The sequence below is a fragment of the Poeciliopsis prolifica genome, unplaced genomic scaffold (assembly GCF_027474105.1).
Source record: "Poeciliopsis prolifica strain line A6 unplaced genomic scaffold, Auburn_PproV2 SCAFFOLD045, whole genome shotgun sequence".
In the NCBI taxonomy this organism is placed as follows: domain Eukaryota; kingdom Metazoa; phylum Chordata; class Actinopteri; order Cyprinodontiformes; family Poeciliidae; genus Poeciliopsis; species Poeciliopsis prolifica.
This window is the reverse complement of record NW_026562420.1, coordinates 4,007,407-4,026,696: the sequence shown is the minus strand read 5'-3', so window position 1 is coordinate 4,026,696 and position 19,290 is coordinate 4,007,407. Positions and strand designations below refer to the sequence as shown.

The following is a 19,290-nucleotide window of genomic DNA, read 5'->3' as shown; positions in this document are numbered from 1 at the left end:
TTCCTAAAATAATGGCCTAAGTCATTTTTTGTCAAAAGTGATTTTCTGCCTTTTTTGGAAACAAAAAAGCAGTCATTTTTACTTTTATCTTTTGCTTATATGACAGGATTTTAGGAATGTTGAATGTGTATATGTAGAAAAGTTACATTTACCTGGGTGGCATTATTTTATATCAAAATTCAAATAGGTCATCTTGAGAGTCTATTCTGTATTCTTTATGTCTCAAGAAGAATAACATATAGTTTATCCACAGTTTGTGAAGCATTTTTCCCTTTTTCACAAAACAGTTTGACTAGTGGGAGAAGTTTCTTTCGCCTTTCCTGGACTTCCTTTTGATATTGATATTCCTTTTAATTCCCCTCCACGACTTTTGAATTCCTTTTGCTTAAAATGATCCAATTTGGCTACAATGGGTCTCGGTTTGTTAAGAGTTTTTAGCACCGATGTGGTGGACCGGGAGCCAGACAGTTTGAGTGCAGATTACATGAAGTCTTTAATTGATTGTTGTGGGTTATCTTGGGGATTTTCTGGTATTCCACGGAATATTAAATTGTTGCACATGCTACAGCTCTGCAGATCCAGTATGGTTTCTTTCATTATTTTATTTTCATTTGAGATGATTTCAACTTGGGAGGTAAGAGCGTTGACAGCATGTTTGATTTCTTTATTTTCACTTTGGACTTTTTCGAGCTGTCTGGGTAAATTCAAGGCTAGCTTTAATTTCTTTAATGTTCGAGTGTAATACTTAAGGATGGATAGTTTGTTGTTTATGGATTTGAGTACACTGACCTCAGTAGTCGTAGTTGCTGCCTCGTCTGTCTCGGTGGACCAGTCCCGTTGTGCTTGTTTCTGTGCAGGACTCATGGCGCACAGCTGTAGAAACACTTGTTCAGGTGGCGTTCAAGTTGATCCAGAATGATAAGTGGGGATTCGCAGTGTGTAATTGTAAATTATTCCTCTTTCTATTTTTACCCTCTTTCTTTTCTTTCGGAGTATTCATTTTCCTCTAGCGACAGGGCTCCGCCATGATGAGCCTCCAGTTGTCCCGTGACGTTCAGTCTCACCTGTCTTTCTCTCCTCGCAGTCTTCTTTTTTTTTACTTCTCTCCATTTTCCACGTTTTTGAAAATATCTCTGACGCCTGGTTAATAAGAGAATAGAAAAATCATTCAAATTAGAAAATAACTGCCAAGATTAAAAGAAAAAAGGATATCCTAATTCAAATATTAATCAATTTAATTTTTGTTGTGACACCAATTGACTATGTTCTGTGTTTTGTTTTGAATATATACTGTACCTACATGTTTGTTAGTTTATGTTTGTTTTGCTTGTTTGTTCCCCATGTTTGGTTATTTGATTTGTATTGATGTTGTTCGTTCTATTTTTTTAAAAAAGGAAGAAAAAAGTCTGAGGTACTGTGTTCCTTATGTCTCAAGAAGAACAACATATTTATGAAATGTTAATTATTCATGACAAAAGTTTAAATGTGGTAGAATAAGATTAGAAATGCTCGTTGCCTTATGCAATGGTGTGTTATGATTTTTCTTTAAGAACAGTGCTTTCAGCAGCTAACATCTCTGCAAACGCCACACATGCTGGACACCAACTGTTTAGACTTTTACCTTCAGCTTGGTGCTATAGATCATTATTTGGCTGTGTCTGATGACGACAATGAACACCTTCGAGCTTAGAGTCTGAGTGGTCAGATACTCCACCGTAAAATGCACGCACACACACACCTACACCCACACACTTAAAATCCAAGACAAAGTTTTATTTTTGTATTAACCTTGGCCAATAAATTATGATCCTGAAATTCTTATACTGATTCATGTGGCCGCCTTTCACCCGAAATGTCTTACTGCTCCAGCACCCCTCCCCATCCCATGGGTGTAAGAAAATGGGTGGATGGATGATTTATGTGGGGAAATGCTACTAACACTTTGTAATTTTACTGTCAAGTTAACTTAGCATTTCTTTAATACTATCTCTTTAGTAGCAGACATTTTAATATACATATTTTAAAAACTGATTTTCTTCAATGCCTTCATTAAACTAAGTTGTTAGTTTGTCCTTACACCTTCTTTGTTGTGGGTTACTAAACTGATTTGGCAGACATGAAAAGAAATGAACCTTTGAATGTTCTCTGAAGCTGAAATAAAAGCTCTGAACAGGCCTTTTTTATTTTTTTCATATGTTCTGTTTTTTAATTCTGCAGTTTAATGATAATGTCCTGAGGTTATCTATGATTGAAAGCACACTGAGCCATACCTCGATGCTTATGAATCACTCTCTTTCAAATTGAATATGCAGAGAAGTGTTTTGTGAGTTTAAAGAAAGCTTGTGATTTATCTGTGCTAATGTAATCTTCCTGTAGAGAGCCCTGCTCCCTGTTTCATCCACTCAGACCAATCCTGTGGGATGGATGTAAAAGAGCACTTCCAGAAAAAAAGGTTTCCCAATAAGTGAGTCATTTATTTTCAGCTTTTAGTTAGCTTTTATGAAGATTGAGCTGAATGGACCATCAGCTGTGATTTTATCAGTAAACTAGAGGGGAGGAGCTTCCTTGAGAGAAATTTTTGAAAACTAGATAGTAATGGAATGATATAGTACAGAACATTAAACATAGATTCTGCAGTGCATTTCAAAAAAATATTTGTACCCTTTGAACTTTTTCAAGGTATTTCAAAAGAAGTGTATTTTCTACTGATATTATAAAAATTAAAAATATGTTTTCATTCATCTATAAATTGTGGCTTTTTTGTACTGAGATTCTGGACCCAAATGGAGATTGTCAAAATAATTGATATTTTGATAAAACAGTCCCAAGAGGACATAATTGGTGTAAATGAATCAGTTTTGATCGTTCCAAGATGACACTCAGTTTGCCCCTTTATTCTCTTATGCCATCTGAATACTAATGTTTGATAATCAAGATAGTAAGCTGGTGCTAAACATTAAAATAGTTCATAATATAACATAATAGCATGTTGATATCAGTATTTATAACACATAATTTCAAACGACAAAGGTAAGAAAATGCATTGTTAAAAAGCAATATTCTCTATGAACCAAATGAACACGAATAGCTAAAGAAAACAGAAACGCTCATGTGAAAGCTGTGCTGTTGCAGGGCTTCCCTCAACGACCACAACATACTTGGATGTACTTCACTCTGCTGAGGTTTACTCTATCCAGATATCCACTGGACAGGTCAGCGCAAAGATTCATTTGTTCGACTGCATACATACTTGGTGTCACACAATAAACTTCCCGGTGGGAAATAGTGTTTAGGTGGAACAATTTAATATTCAATAACAATCTGATAGGTTTCAGAGTTGGCGCAACTATTTGCAAGAACGTGACACTGACAGGTGCGTGTTGGCTGCTCTCGTGAAGAGATTAGGCACCCAACTAGTTCATCGAGCTTGCTAGGCACAGGAAGATGCAATTTTATGTTTTGTAGATTTGGATTCTGGGAAATGAAGGACTTTATCATGAGAAAAGTAGGAAATCTGTATGTTTGACTATGAAACCTCAAACATATGTGGACAGTGTGCATGCTTCTTAGAATATGCACAATATGTTCAGATATGTGGGAGCCTTAAGTCACTTTAGTGCATTTTTCAAAAACTGACAGATTTTCTGACTTATCTACAACAAGATGATGTACAGTAATCTGTTTTATTCTTTGTAACTTTCAGATTGCCCCTTCACAGCTACGTCTCTTGGCAGGTACACAGTGATTTCACATCTGAAATATTTGATGCAAAACAACTAGAACTAAAAAGAGCCAAGAAGTGAAAATGATGAGCCCTACCCTAATTATCTTAAATTCTCTGTACTGCAAATAGTAAAGGAATTAGCAATTATTTCAACAGCAACAACAAGACATGTATGCTTTACATTTTACCATTAGCAAATTGTGCTGGTTTAAACTTTTTTTTTTGTTTGTTTTGTTTTTAAGGCTCAGACTGAAGCGGTCTGGGTTTCTTTAGAACCCTGACAGGTTATACCTCATATGCTTTATTGTATATCAAAACAACTCCAAGTTTTTAATACACTTTTATTATTTATTAATTTACAGAAAAAAAAACTTAATGTTTATGTTTTCAGACAACTTTAGGTGAAATTTTTTTATTTACATTACATTTTTTGTTCAACAGAGAAACCAAAACCCACTTCTTTGTTCATTACAAAATAAAAGTCCCAATAGATAAAAAACAAAACATAAACAAACACTCATCATAAAAGCCTGGAGTCGCAGGGTGACAGAGACTGGATGATGCTTTGGTAGAGAGTGTTCACTTTGGGAAGATACACAGCACCTTTTTAATATCTGGATTCCTTATAGGATCAAATGTCTTTACATCCTTTGACAATATTGTAGAAATGAAGCTAAACAAAAAGAAAAAATTCTGTGAAGACTGGCACTTGCTATAAAGTTATATAAAGGTGGGACATTGTAGGGGGACTTGCAGTTCTAGTTTTGCTTTCATTTTGTGATTCATGCAACCAGAAGCAGCTACGTTAAAGATGTCTTACAAAAAAACAGGATCTTTCAAATCCTGCAACTGTGTAGGGGAAAATGTTAAATACTTTTTTATAATACAGAACCTTAGTTTGTTATTTATATTCTGGATTTAGAAGAGTTCAACCTCTTACTGTGTCACCTTGCACTGTCAAACCATTTTAGTGAAAATATGCTTTTTGAAACCTTTATATGTGCTCACCTTTCAGCCTGAAGCAAAATGCAGCAAAATAAAAAATAAAAATAACTTTCTAGATTGAAAACATGTTGGCATAGCAACAGCAATACATGTTCAGTTGTACTTCTCCAGCTGTAGATTTTAAATGTTGGGTCTCTGTGCTAGCAATTAACTGACATTTTCTCTCAAAAGAAATGTTCAGTGTACTTTCCCACCTGTTATCCAGCTCTGTTTACTGGCAAAACCACCATTAGCTGGTGGGTTTGAGTTGCTGCCTTTGGTTCTCGTTGCTTGCCCTTCTCCCCCTCCCTCCACCTACTACCACATGCACACACGCACACACACTACCCCCAACAAACACATGAGGGAGCAGGAAGGACACAGATTTTTTGTTGTAAAAAAGTTAAAAACTTAATCGGAGGTGAAAAGACACCTCTTGATCAGACACAGACTGAGAGTGTTTTTTAAATCATTGATGGTGTGGTAAAGTTAACCATTATTTAAAAAGGATTAAATTTTCCTTCTTTAACTTTACTGATTTTACCTGAGGATTTTTTAGATATTACTTTTCCCCTAAACCCTTCTTCTCCCACCAGCTGCTGTTTAGTCAGTGTTTGAAAACCCTCCTGCACAGAAAAAGACAAAGTTAACAGTCTTTTTTACTTGCCTCATGTTCAATGACACTGTGACACTTCACTCTACTGCAAGTTTACCCAGCCTACGTAAGCAGTCCAACATCACATTAATCTCTATGCTGCTTTGTGTTCCCCAGGGATGCCCAAGGGAAGGACGGTGACGGCACAGTGGCTTTCTCAAGGTCGAAGCAGGAAGGCAGTACAGAACATGACACAGGTCAAAATCTCTGCTGATTTCTCAATAACCTTTGCTACCAGAACATATCAATATGACTTATACCAAGATTTTAATTCCTCATAATTAGTTAGAGATGGCTGACTGCTGGAAGAGTCAAATTTGTCTGTGGTCCGTAGATTCTGGTGCAGATTCTATCTTGCAGACGGATGTTTTTGCATTTTCTCTGCTGCCTCAGCAGGGTGGGAGCAAAGAAACAATGTTGAGGGATCAATAGCACATTTTCACTCCTAACATGCATCCATAGTTGTCTTTTTTGGATTTTGCAACTTGAATATTTACGCACAGTTCAAGAACTTCAGAAGAACTTGCTTGTTTTCCAACTCAGTCTTTTTCGCATTGTGGTGTTAGACAATCGAAGGACGAGTTTTTTCCTGTCCTTCTGTTCTGGTGTCCTGAGGGGATGCATGACTTCTAGATATGAAGGTTTTTTATTTCCTGCATTTTAATTGCCTTCTACTTCAAAGCCCTTTCTCTGGTCCCTATGCTGCAGGTGGTGAACACACACAAGCATACATGCACACACATACACAACATTATAGATGCAGGTGTAAAGATGAGCTAATGTGGCTTTTAAATGAGTGGGAAGGAGTTTATAAAGTGTGCACAATGGAGCAGCTGCATTCACTTAGTGTCACATTTTTATGTTACCAAACTACTTTCCTCTGTAAACACTGATTGACATGCTGGCAGATGTTCTTGTGAGCTCTTATCTTTTTCCCAGTCCAAACTTAATTGTTGGAACAAGTAATTTATTTCAAAAGTCTTTTTGATTAATTGATTTTCAGGACTACACTAACAAAGAACTTTTAAATTTGTTAATTTATTTAAACAATTATTTTCATTCCAAACACTATTTTATATATTTTTTCTTTATTTGTCATAATAAACATTCCAATTTATCACATACCACAAAATGAGTAACAGATTTGCACATCAAAGTATGAAAAATATGCAAAAACGGTCTCTTTCAGATTAATAAAATTGAGTTTTTCTGTTAATGCATTTATAAATAAACTCTCTGCATGTTCAGGATGTTAAATATGATGAAACTGAACTGAAAGTGATAAAAAGACTGCAGTTTATTTATGAGTAGAAATCCAAAAGAAAAGGGAATGGTCTTATTGGCCCTCCAGTTGAAATAACTAACAATTTAATAACATTTTTGTGGAAGTTACACATGATTTTTATTTAATGAATAGAATAGTTATATTCTTAATTGACTCATTATGGGGAAATTTCAGTTTTGTTTCTGAGATTTTCTGTTTTGAATTTTATTCACTTAAATATTAACATTACTTGCTCAGTGAAGTTGAGTCCTGGATACTGGTGTGTCTAACATGCTGATGAACATGTAAATGTTTTAGGTGTGAGAGGTTAAAATAGGTTGAAGTAAAACCATATTGTTTCAGCCTTGTGCTTTACTTCTATAATTTGGCTAAAAATCATTACAGCTGAGATGTGCATATAGTGAGAGTGAATGCTGTGAAGGATAACAACATTTTTAAATGAGGTCCGGTGGGACTTCCTACATTTTGAAAACGATTTTGAGCGTCAGATAGGTTGCATTATGTGCTGCAGCGTGGATACTGGTTGGAATCAGTTGCAGTTCAGATCCCCTTCATTTGAACTTAGAGCTAACAAATGTTCCACTAAAGAGGACAAAGCATCACTGACAGCTGTGGGTGTCCTAGCAACCACTGACAGTAGTATGTAAGGTTTTGGATAATTCAAGGTCGAAACCTAGAAATTCAAATTGCTTACTAACAGATCTGAAAAAAAAGTCCTTTCTATTGATATTTATTTTTTTAATTTATAAAGATACATTTGTGCTGAAAAGATTCATTTACATTGCTATGAGAAACATTTCTAATGCTATATTTAAAAGCAGAAGCACAATTACAGACAAAAATAGACTCAAATCGCTTAATTAATCATGTTTATGAGATGCAATAAGGAACAAATCTACAATTTTTCTATTAACACATTGTATTTACATACTGTATGTCAAATTTTCCACATTCTAGGAAAATCAAATTGTTCCTGAGGGAAACCCAATATGGTTATTGTGGATTAAGACCATAGAGAGGGTTAGTAAACTATTAAAATGTTTATCTGGACTTACAGTAGACGGTATGTTTTACATTTAACCAATAATATTCAACCTGAACATTATGATGAACCTTTGATTTTGAACTCCACCCTGTGTCTTCCCTGCAGCGTGGATGTCTTGTTCTTCCCTGTAGCTTACTGCATCATTGCCCCCTAGTATTAGCGGCAACACAAACTCACACTCACTTTTTCTTTGTATGCCCAGCTACATAAATGGATTTCATAAAATCTGCGTACAGAAACAGCTGCTTATGGATCTAATGTCCGGGACAGAAGGACAGACGATTTGTCATGTTTGTCACTCTGGGTCTTGTACACAAAGAGTCGTGTGAATTTGTCCAAACATGAACGGAATTATGGCTCAGTTCCATGTTGGACAGATGCTCCTGCTTGGCCTGACAGCTTCCTTGGCAAGGAGCGGAACATTTGGGATGTGTTGGAGGAAGTGAGAGGAAAACAGAGAAGAAAGCCAGAGTTTGGAGAATGACACAGTCAGAGCTGTTGTTATTCTTATCCAGGTTCTGCGGTCAATAAGGAGAAAAAAAGCTCTGAGATTTTTGACGTTTGTTCTGCTGCAACATAAATGACAACTCTGTCATAAGGCAGTATGGTTTTAGTGTTTGTCTGACTGCTTTAATATCTTAGGAAAACAGCTGAAATGCTATTACATTTGGATCAAATGCCTTTTAGAAAATGTTTAAAAGTAACACAATTACAGGAAAGTGACTTTATTTTGTTTATTCTAACTCTGTTAGAGAGTAAAAACACTAAAAATATTACCTTCATCTAAAGAATTTCAGACATCACTTACAGCCATTTTTTCTGTTTTAATTTGCTTCTCATTACTGTTGGTCTGACATGTGGGGGTCAGAGGAATGTGGGGCGCTATGGGCTGAAGCTGGAACCTCAATCACAGCAGCACATGAGGTCATTGTTTGTTCATCCACCTGTTGATCATTTGCTGACAGGCAGGAGAGACCGTGTAATAGACGGTGATCACTGAAGGGATCTGACTGCCTCTTAATACTTACTGAGGAACATAAATACTGTATGTGCAGAACGACTCGGTCATTGTTGATGGAAGAGGAATCGCATGAGATTGGTGTCAGAATGGATTCTGATGTACTGTACCAATGGTCTAGAAAACAAAAGGGAAAATGGTGTTAAAAACATGTGCCTCTTTGTGCCTGATTGGCAGTGTTGAGCTGTGCCTCTCTTACTTTGGGCTCCTCTAAAGGTGCTATAGTGATACCAAACAGACCAGCCACACTATCACTAAGTAAAACAAATGTCACGCAAGAACACTGTTCAGTTATCACTGACTTTTCAGTTCTACATATTAACCTAGGTCTAAACATTTTCTTCATCACCAAAACCTTCAGAGCTGAACTGTACCTATCAGGCACATAAACCCTGTTCCAGCAGCTAAACTGTGAAAGGTTTACAAATTTAACATACACCACACAAACCTTTTTCAGCAACACATGTTATTTCACAAATAATAATAATAATGTAAAGTTTCTGTGTTTTTGAACATCTGTCTGTCATCAGCTTTAGCCCTGACAGTTCTGTATCTTAATAATCAACATTGGACCAGCTAGAATACATTGAACATATCCACTGACTCAACATAGTGTGGAGTGGTTTTGTTGCTAAATGGTCTTTGTCTAAAAACCTAGCTCTACTAAATACAATGGAAAAGTTGGCAACAGTGCAGTGACTATTGTGAAGCAAACAAAAATGAGATGGTGGCTGATTTTCAGACGTTTTGAGAAGGAAGATAAGATTGGTTTCTCATCTAAGTATTGGCCGATCTACCCAAAAGTAACAAAATCTGGACTGATTTATCAACCCATATTAGCATTTATATGCAAATAGGATAATCTCAAAGAGGCAAACTCTTCTTAGTAACCACAGACAATTAGAGTATATTTTTTCCCTGATACAAAATCACAGTCTTGCAGCAAGAAGATCCTGGATTTGATTCCTAGCCGAGGGTCTTTCTGCATAGAGTTTGCATGTTCTGCCTGTGCATGGTGGGTTCTCTCAGGGTACTCTGGCTTCCTCCCACAGTCATGACTGTCAAGTTATTGTTCTGAACATTCTTCTTAGTGAATGTGAGTGTGTGTATGCATGGTTGTTTGTCCTGTCTGTCTCTGTGTTGCTCTGCAATGGACGGACGAACTGTCCAGGTTGTACTCCGCTTCTCGCCTGAAATGTCTCACTGGAGAGGCACCAGCACCTCTCCTGACTCCACTAGGGAATAGGGTGTACAAAATCACAGTCAAATACCATGTAAAAATAAAAAGTGATTTCTTATAATGTTAGGCTGAAACTATTTTATTGTTTTTATTTATGTTCTGGAGATTACTTGGTCCATTCAGGTGAGAAAGAAAATAAACATTTTTGATTAATCTATGTAAGACATGGGTCACATGGTTAAACTCAATAATCTGAATTTTAATTCATGACTTAATTGAAATTTGAAAAAAAAAAACACTTTATAGTGAACACATAGGGTCACATATGTTAAAACAGTTAAAACCATGTCATGTGGTTCCACCTAGAGACGGATTTAAAACAGCTGATCATAAAGGAAGAGACCATCGATCTAGTTCCACCAAAGCCCCTCATAATTATTACATCAATAACAGATTTACAAGCTCTTTGCAGATTTCTGGCTCGTATTGGAATTGAATCAGAAAGTCTACAGATCCCTTCCCCCGGTGAACACACTGACACGTCACCACTGCTATAGGGTATATGCAGTAATTTAACCTTATATTAGACTTGCATTAGACTGTCATTTTGGATATTTTCATCATTAAGCCATCACTTCATCATCTCACTTCAATCTGGGTCTGCTGTGTTTTCCTCACCATCACACTTTGCATTTCATGACAGTAGGAGGAAAAAAAGGAAAGCCTGAGAGGAAACTTTTTCTCTCATCTGACATGTTTATTTTCATTCAGGTTAAATGGTCTACAAATTTTCTGCCATTCAAGAGCAACATCCTCAGGCTTTGATTGGCTGGGTTAGTGTAAGTGAAAAATCACAGGCCCTTCAGACTTTAGGGCTTCTTTGGTATTCCAACAACATCTGTCTCAATTTTTGTTTCATCTCCCTCAGCTCTCATGCCACAGCCCTCGCTTGTTGTCCAGCCCAGCTCTGCGAGTGTTGCACGTCTGGGCTATATATATGATACCTGATTGACTCCCAGGTTCTGTCACACTCCCACACTGCCTCAAACACATCTTTGTAGGTGTTTAGTGCTGGTTTTAAAGATTCTGTTTCTGCGGTGTTGCATTAACCCACAAAAAACTATGTAATATCAACATATTCCCCTAGTTATTAAGCATTTCCATAAAATATATCATACTTTTCAAGGTTTTATTGTCCCTAGTGGTCTTTATTTTATAGTGAATTGACAGGAAAATGGGTAAGTGGGAAGATATGTGGCAAGGGTCACCAGGCCGGGAATCAAACCTGCAACAGCCGCATGAAGGACTAAGGCCTCCATATGTATGTTGTGCGTAACCCCAGCGCCAACCACAGCACCCTGAAGACATAATATAAATAAAACAATGTATGCAAGAAATAAATTGACCTTTTCTTCAAGGATATACATTTGACAGATATGCTTTTACTGAATTGCATGTCCAGTCAGCAAACAAGTGTGATTAGGTGACCATCTGTTAGCCAACAGCAGCAACAGTTTTATAACTATGACCTTCTTTTCTCTGTGCAGACACAGCCGACACATGTCAGCATGGAAGGCTTTATGCGCTACAGCTTGCTTTTAGAGCTTTCTGTTGGTGCCTCTGTCCATTTGTTTGTTTGTCAGGAAAGTTCAAAGTCTTGCGTTGGCTTCTTTTCCCTGTCTGGTATTTCTTTTTATTTTTCCGTCTTCTTAACACTTCACATCTTTTCTTTCTGTCTGCCTGGTGATTAGATTATTTCTCACCTCAGACTCCTGGAGTTGCCAATGACATTCACCCCGGCGAGATTGGGGAGACACACACAGATGGAAGAAGCCTTTTCAGGCTTTATTGTCCCAAGCTTCTGCATTCCCCTTAGACGGTCTCTTTGACGCAAGTCAAACAATTTAGGCCCTGCATTGCTGCTGCCAGTTCCAGCTCTTATATCTTAAATATGATCTGAGTTAATTGTATATGATTTGTAACTTTCAATGAGAGTGCAGAGTGTTTCAGATGTGTTACAAATTGGCACATGGTTCTTGCAAAAATTCTGCTTCATTTTGTGCCAGAATCATTCAGGTACTAAACCTGAATGTTTAGTACCTGAACACCAAAACAACCTAAGTATATAATAATTAGCAGCTATAATAAATGTTTTTTCCCCATCATTTGTGGGATTGAAAAATACTTAAAATATACTTCTGCTTGGAGTTTTTCTTGTGCTGATCATGAGTATTAAGGACAGTTTGATCACACATTGTGCTTTTATAGGAACAGGGAAACAATCTCAACAGCTGTATTTGTTGTGTCTTCTGAAGCTGCACCTGATGTTGATTGTTGATGATCCATTTATCATTCAAATATTTTATCCAGTAGCATGAGCATCCATTGTGCTGACATTAGGCTTAACACATGCATGTATGGCAACAGTGTCCCTGCATAAAAATTGAGGAAATCTTTAGTTAAAGAGATATTTTCATCACCCTTTCATCTCAAATGGATGTGCTTTGATGATCTCTATCTACTGTTTGGGATTCTAAACATCAAAATCAGTTTTCTCCTGGCAGGGCTGTCACCACTGTTCAGATGATGTAAAAAAAAAAAAAAAAAAAAAAATCAGAGTAAGCAAGTGTACTTGATTTGTTTCAAAATCGTATCACTTATTATTAAGTTACATCACCAATATAGTGTTCACTCTTTCTGCACACATCAGAGCTGCCAAGTTTCCTCAATGGACCACCGTGGTTATTCGATGGTAGGGGGTTAATCTACTAACACCTAAGGACAATTTAGAAAAACCAACCTAACAGTGATGCCTTGGATAGTGACAGGAAGCACTCATGCATGCACTGGGAGAACAAAGATGCTCCGTGAAGAGCATCTTCACGGACCATGCTGCCCCATTGGCAACCATGCTGCCCCATTGGCAACCATGCTGCCCCATAGGCAACCATGCTGCCCCATTGGTGACTATATACAAAGAATGTAGACATGGATTTTGATGAGTTCTCAGTAGAGGTGTTTCAATCAATCGGCCACCGATCATAATAGGCCGATTCCCATGAAAAAGCGTATGATTGGTGATTGCCAATCACCAAAATCGATCACCTGCATCTCATTTTGCAGCTTGCATGTGGAGCTGATCTCCTCTTTCCTTAACATTGCGCAAGCGCGCAGGAACAAATCCTAAGCGATGTGGCAAGGAACTTTAACGCTCTGAGAGTGAATGGGGAAGAAATACCTCGGGGTGGAACACATCAAAATGCATCAATACAATGAATCTAATATGATGTTTAAAAAAACAAACATTTGATGGCGTTTAGCTACATTGAAGCTCACTGCTGGCCAAAAAACAAACATTTGGAGCGGCCAGATAACAGGTGAAGTAGTGCTTTACCTGTTATCTCATCTTTCTGACCGTGAAGAACATCATGGTCAGAAAGCTAAACAAATAACCCGAAACATAATTTAAGTCAATGAGCTAGCGGCGTAAGACGCTGGTTCTGCTCTCACTCTTGGACCGTCACGACTGGTAGTAATATTTCACAGACGGAGCGCCGTTTCTACTCCACCCGTAGTGAACTCTCACACTGAACAGCTGCTTAAAGCTACAACAGGTAACTTAAACAAACAAACAAACAAAATATTTTACATATATATTAAAACTTTCACTATGTTATGAGATAGATGATCCCTGAAAAATATAATCGATGCCTCCTCCCTGTGTTCTGCATAATTACTCCGCTCAGTCACGAACCAGCCAATCAGAACCAGCATTAATCAGCTAGCCAAGCTCTCAGGAAGGTTTAATTCAGTAACTCAGGATAGTTTATTCTGATGCATTTGACTCTAAATGAATATTTATTTTTTTCTTGACATTATTTGATATAGGCAGTGTTGTGAAATTTATTTGAATTTATGGTCAAATTCATTTGACCTACTGTTATATTATTTTACTGATTTCAGGTTTTTCAGTTGTTCTTTTGTGTGGAAAATACCCCAAGTGTTGGACTGTGCCTTGTGGACTTCGCTGGATTGTGATTGGCTGGTCTGCCTGTGAATCATGGTCGACAACAACTATCAGAGTCTTGAATGTTCTAGAGTGTGCCGAACAGTTTTTTTGCTACAGTAATTTTTTGCCATAGTTCAACAGCTTAGCAACTATAATATAAAAAGGTGTGATGTTTGCTGATTTTAGTTTGTTGCATTAAGAGTTATAAGCTGAGCAATAATAAAAGGTCGCCACATCTTTGACCTGCAGTTTTTTCGGATATCAATCACCACACACTTCAGTTCATTTGACTGAGTAGCTGCTGTATTGTGCCTGCAATTTTTTTGTAGTTCATGTCTAAATTAGGTAAATTTATTACCAGATAATTTTTCCATTTTGCCAGATCACTTAGCAGAATTTATACCTAAAGCGAAAAATTAACAGCCAGGTAATCGGCAAAGATTGGCCTCATAGGTGATCGGTATCTTGATCGGCAGCAAAAAACCTGATCGGAGCATACCTAGTTCTCAGTATTCATTGAGGATGTCTTAATGTTAGTAATTCACCCTTCAAAACGCATATATGACGATAGTAATGATGAATAAATGGCTTCTGTACAAACCTCACTGAGCAGTTACCGCAGTGTTTTGACCTTTTGTTGTGGAAAAAACTGTTTAATCAGTAATGGCAGGAAATGATGTGGGAGGCAGAGAATACCTCTGGCAAGGTGGTATCACATGGAGATATAAACTTTACTATTTCAAACAAAAATTTCAACTGAAGCAAAAACTGGCAAAGTCAAGCATGTCATCAGCAAGCAAAATCAAACAGAAGATCAAAAGGAAAAGACATCACTGCTCTTTGACTGACAGCGCATCAGAAATCATTTCAGGATAACATTTAGCTCTCGGAATGAAAGATGCAAATGAGATGATTAGATTATGCAGATTATTCCTCTTTTCATGTTCAGTTTTCTCAGTCTGACGAGAGATGATGGAAAAACTGGAAATTTGGCACAATTGTATTTTTTATGGGGCAGGCATACTGCATGTGTTGAAGTGAGATGGAAATGACCCCTGTTCAGGCTGCATCTGGGATAAGCCCATCCCCAGGCTTCCTTCCTCATACCGCCATTGTTGAGCAATACATTGTTAAGTCGTCTCAGCTAACCACCATCTGGACATGCACTAATACCACAACTGGTCCAAGTCCACAAATGCCTCCCTTAATCATATTGACAGTTGAAGCATCTGTAACTCACAGCCTACACTCATACATTGTAGTGGAAGCAATATTTGTAAAAACCATACATTTCCATCATTAATCAGACTTGCTTATTGTGTGAACAATACTCTACAATTTAAAACGGTTACTTAAAAATCAAATGCTAACCGTAAGTTCAAATATTGAAATTATTCAAAGACATTGATGTTTCGGCCTCAGACTATTGAGGGAACTTCAGCAAAAAAGAATATTCAGTCATCATTAGTTCAGCTAATGATGACTGAATATCATTAGCTATTTACTCAGTAAATATTTACTGAGTAAGTAAATATTTTCAACTATGACCAAGAACACTCCTATGTAATAGAAGCATCATCTCTGTGTGTATGTATGTGTGTTTGTGCTTATGTATCTGGTCATGTGTTAAATTAGCATACATCTCTTTCTTCTGTTACTGGTAAGCTTCTAACCAGTGTGTTGTCTCTGTAGTGCTGTGTACTTCATGTGGTTCTGATTGGTTTGCCTGGCAGGTTTACAGGAAGGTTTGTCTAACGCTGTGTTTCAGTTACCTTGAGAATCATAACTCTTGAGTTGAGTTGACATCACACCCGAAGTAACAGGTGTGACAGGGATCATAGTCGGAGAAGTCGGGATTTAAGCATGACCATTGACAAACTTTGTTTTAAGCTTTACTTTTCATAAGCAAACAGCAGTTTAGAACTGTAGACACTAAAAGTAAGATGCACTCACACAAGTGTGTCTAGTTAAAAAACATTTTCACCACAGCTCACTGTTGTTGATGCAAGGAGCGGCCATATTAAAATGTCAAGTTGGCTATATAAGTTGTAACTGGGATAGTTGGATTTACTCCTTTCACAGTGGGAAGTTTGACTAGTGGGAGTGTTCCAGTTGATTTTTCCAATTTCCCATTTCCAACTATACATATAATGCACCTTTAGTTTAATCCATACATCCAGGAAAAGATAAAGATCTAAAGCCTGCTGGGGGAACTTTACATATCAGTATCTCTGGGGAACATCTTATCTTATGTGTCACTGCTTTGTAGGAATCGAATCGAGGCTTAAATAAAAAAAATAAATCCCGGTTTAATTTGCTACCCTGGTTTATGAAACAGCCCATTACGTATTACAACTTCCTATTAGATATTCTTGGAGTCCACAGTTTGATTCTGGAGTGGCTTTTTCACTACAGGAAATAGGTAACTTTTGGTATTATATGGAGAATTTAAGATGGGCAAAAACAAAAAAGAAAATGTAAGGAAGAATAATATGAATACTGGAGATTATTAGAGCAAACTGAGTTGGGGGTAATTACATGTGGCCTCGCTTTCCTCAGAATAGATTAGATGGAGATTGATACTGTAACAGTGCTTTCATTGCAGTTTCATTTCATCTGTCCGTGTGTGTGGGTGTATTCACGCATGTGTGTGTGTGTGGGGAGTGAGCAGGGTTCTGCCTTTTTTAATACATTTTCTGTATGAATGAGGGTGTGCATATGGAAGTGCATTAATGGGTAAATGGTTTACAGGGAAGCTCTGTGGATAGGATACAGCAGAGAATCAATCATAACAGTGAAATGAGGAGAGGAGAACAATGGAAGCAGCACATTTGGGTGGAAGTTTGAGAGAAACAAAAAAAAAAAGTTTAATTTTGGGATTGTGCTTTGTCAAAGGCAAGACAGTGGCAGAAAGCTTTCGACTGTTCTGTGTCCACATCATGTCAAGTGGAGAAGCTGGGATTTATAAATGTAGGAATTTCTTAGAGAGGCATTTTGTACAGTTATATTTTTATATATACATTTAGTTCAATGTTTGAAACCCTTGTAGCGATTTCACTTTGTATGACTGCTGTCGTTACTGATTTTTCCAAATTGAATTACTCATCTGATTATATCTCAGAATATATAGCAGCAAAGTAAAACTGAAATAGCTACATTGTAGAAAATGTTCTCTGTGAGTAGCCTTCAGTATTTTACATAAAATAGGATCATACGCCATATGAGAAGTGATTTCTCAGTATTGGGTTATCATGTTATAACCTTAAAGCTGTATATATTGAAAATGTTATTTTAAAATAAGTGAAGAAAAAAACTAAAATGCTGATTAAAAAGTCAGCATTTTTACAAATGAGGTGTTTTTGACAACGACAGGAATACACACGACTAGAAAAAAACAAACATAAAAAACAACATGTTTAGAGTTCCATAAAACACATTTTCTGTGTGGAATGGCATTCTACAAAAGTATTTTTAAAATGTTCATGTTCTTGGAAAAAACTGTGAAGTGAAGTGTTTCAAACAATCAGCAGAAGCATTAATTGAAATCATTCATCAGTAGAGTGTGGGCACAATATAAACATACCTGAAAAAAATAGTCTTCATAAACCATCATATTAGTTTTTGATTATGGAATGCAGATTGGTCCCATTAAATAAATTGCAATCTTTAAAAGTGTTCTTGAGGGAATTTCATCAACACAATACCTATTAGAGTATTGTATGAATTTAGAAAAATATATAGAGAAAAATCTCAACATGTTCCTCTTTTATACTCCCTTCCAGTGTGAGAGATTGTATTCAAAATGTGCTTTCTGTAGCAGTGGTAATATATGGTCAATTAAGCAGATTATATGCTTTTATTGAAAATGAAGAAACAAGTGAAAGCAAGTTGGAAGCCTATGGTTGGTTTATCTGTAACAATCATCCTCAGCTTAATCCTACAAACCCTGTACTACTGATGAAACTTCAGAGGTTTTGTAGCAGAAAACACCTGTGGTATGTTTTATTTTGTGTCCTCCTCTGCCTGCTGTCTGCTAAAGACCATTTAGTATACACTTTTTTACACTTGTCTCCAATTTATAGAATTTTATGCTCAAATCTGTTGTTAACTTTTCCCACACATGTGCTCTAAATTCAGGAGACCTTGAGTATCTTCTCACCTGGATGGTAGGTTCTCCTTAACAAAGTTACAGAATCTTTTTTTCTCTGTGTCGTCCTCATTACTGTAGGATTAGTACTTGGTTTCATGATTAGTTTTACAATGAAGATTAGGTTTAGGACTGGCATAGTGAAATGTAATCCCATCATAGAAAAAACAGGATTAAGACTTTGAAGAAGTGAGTTGATGTCATGCAGCATTTCAGTACAATCCCTGTTTTTATACACTTAGTTATTACTGATTCAGTGCCTACAGGAGGTGGCTCGTCAGCCAGTGCTCCACTCACTGGAAACCAACCACCGCAGCACTATTACTGCTTTCAGAGATTTTTAAAGTTCCTAAATTTAGGGTGTATTACTTATGCAGTCATAGTGGCATTTTATAGCACAAACTATATTAGTTGTTTTGAAAATGCTATAGTTTTCTTAAACAGCTTGCAATAAATTTGACTTTGAATCATTGGCATATCTGATGCCTTGAAATTGACCTCTGTCGCTTAAAGAACCTCTGACCCTTTCTTATGCTTCCCCTTCAGCACATCATCACAGCAATGTTTCTTCTTTCTTTGGCGCATTGCAGTGTGTATGATGAGCTCAGTAGACTCACAGTTTCACCAGGTTTGCTAATTGCTGCTGCTGCTAGTCTGCAGGAGCTGTGTGTAGAAGCTGTAAGAAAGTGTTAGGTTTGGCAGGGGTTTAGCTGGAGAATCAAAACAGCACTCCAGCCATGTTTTTTTGATTAGGGAATAACATTATAACTTGATATAACACTCAAAAAGGTTAATTTCTTGTAATATCTACACACACACCTAAACCCCTTTTAATGAGAAAAGCCTCTTCAGATCAGGTCCTGAAGTTTTGTTAACTCTTGAGCTTCTTTCATTTTATACTTTACATCCTGTATATGTGTATAATCCCTAGTATATATATCGTTTCAAGATTCTCATTAAATATTATGTTTAGAGAAAGTTAGTTCTCACTACACAACCAATAGCTGTAACGGCAGTTTTAATGATTAAAGTGGCTCATTAAAAAGGGAAGTATTTGTTTTATTTTCCTTTATGTACTAATTAGTGAGTTTATAGTAATTAGCATAAGTAATTTTTTGTTTAAAAAATTCAATACAATTCTGAAATTTAATTTTTAAATTGATTATTTTTCATTAATGAAATTTTATCTTTATGATTTCCCCTCAGATATGGTTTTCTCTGTATAAAAGCAGCATAGAGCACA

At 36.8% G+C, this 19,290-nt stretch overlaps 1 protein-coding gene across 2 annotated transcripts in view; it reads left to right on the top strand.

Annotated features, from left to right (window-relative positions):
* The window catches only part of adam19a (ADAM metallopeptidase domain 19a), a 116,173-nt gene that overhangs the window by 16,921 nt on the left and 79,962 nt on the right, over nucleotides 1–19,290 (top strand). Inside the window, exons 2-3 of one of the 2 annotated variants that reach the window (XM_055056492.1) lie at nucleotides 2,377–2,464; nucleotides 5,481–5,560. In XM_055056492.1, coding sequence (XP_054912467.1) covers nucleotides 5,483–5,560 — 78 coding nt within the window. In that variant the 5' untranslated portion in view covers nucleotides 2,377–2,464; nucleotides 5,481–5,482. The remainder of the gene's footprint in view (nucleotides 1–2,376; nucleotides 2,465–5,480; nucleotides 5,561–19,290) is intronic. The other variant, XM_055056491.1, reaches the window with a different exon arrangement.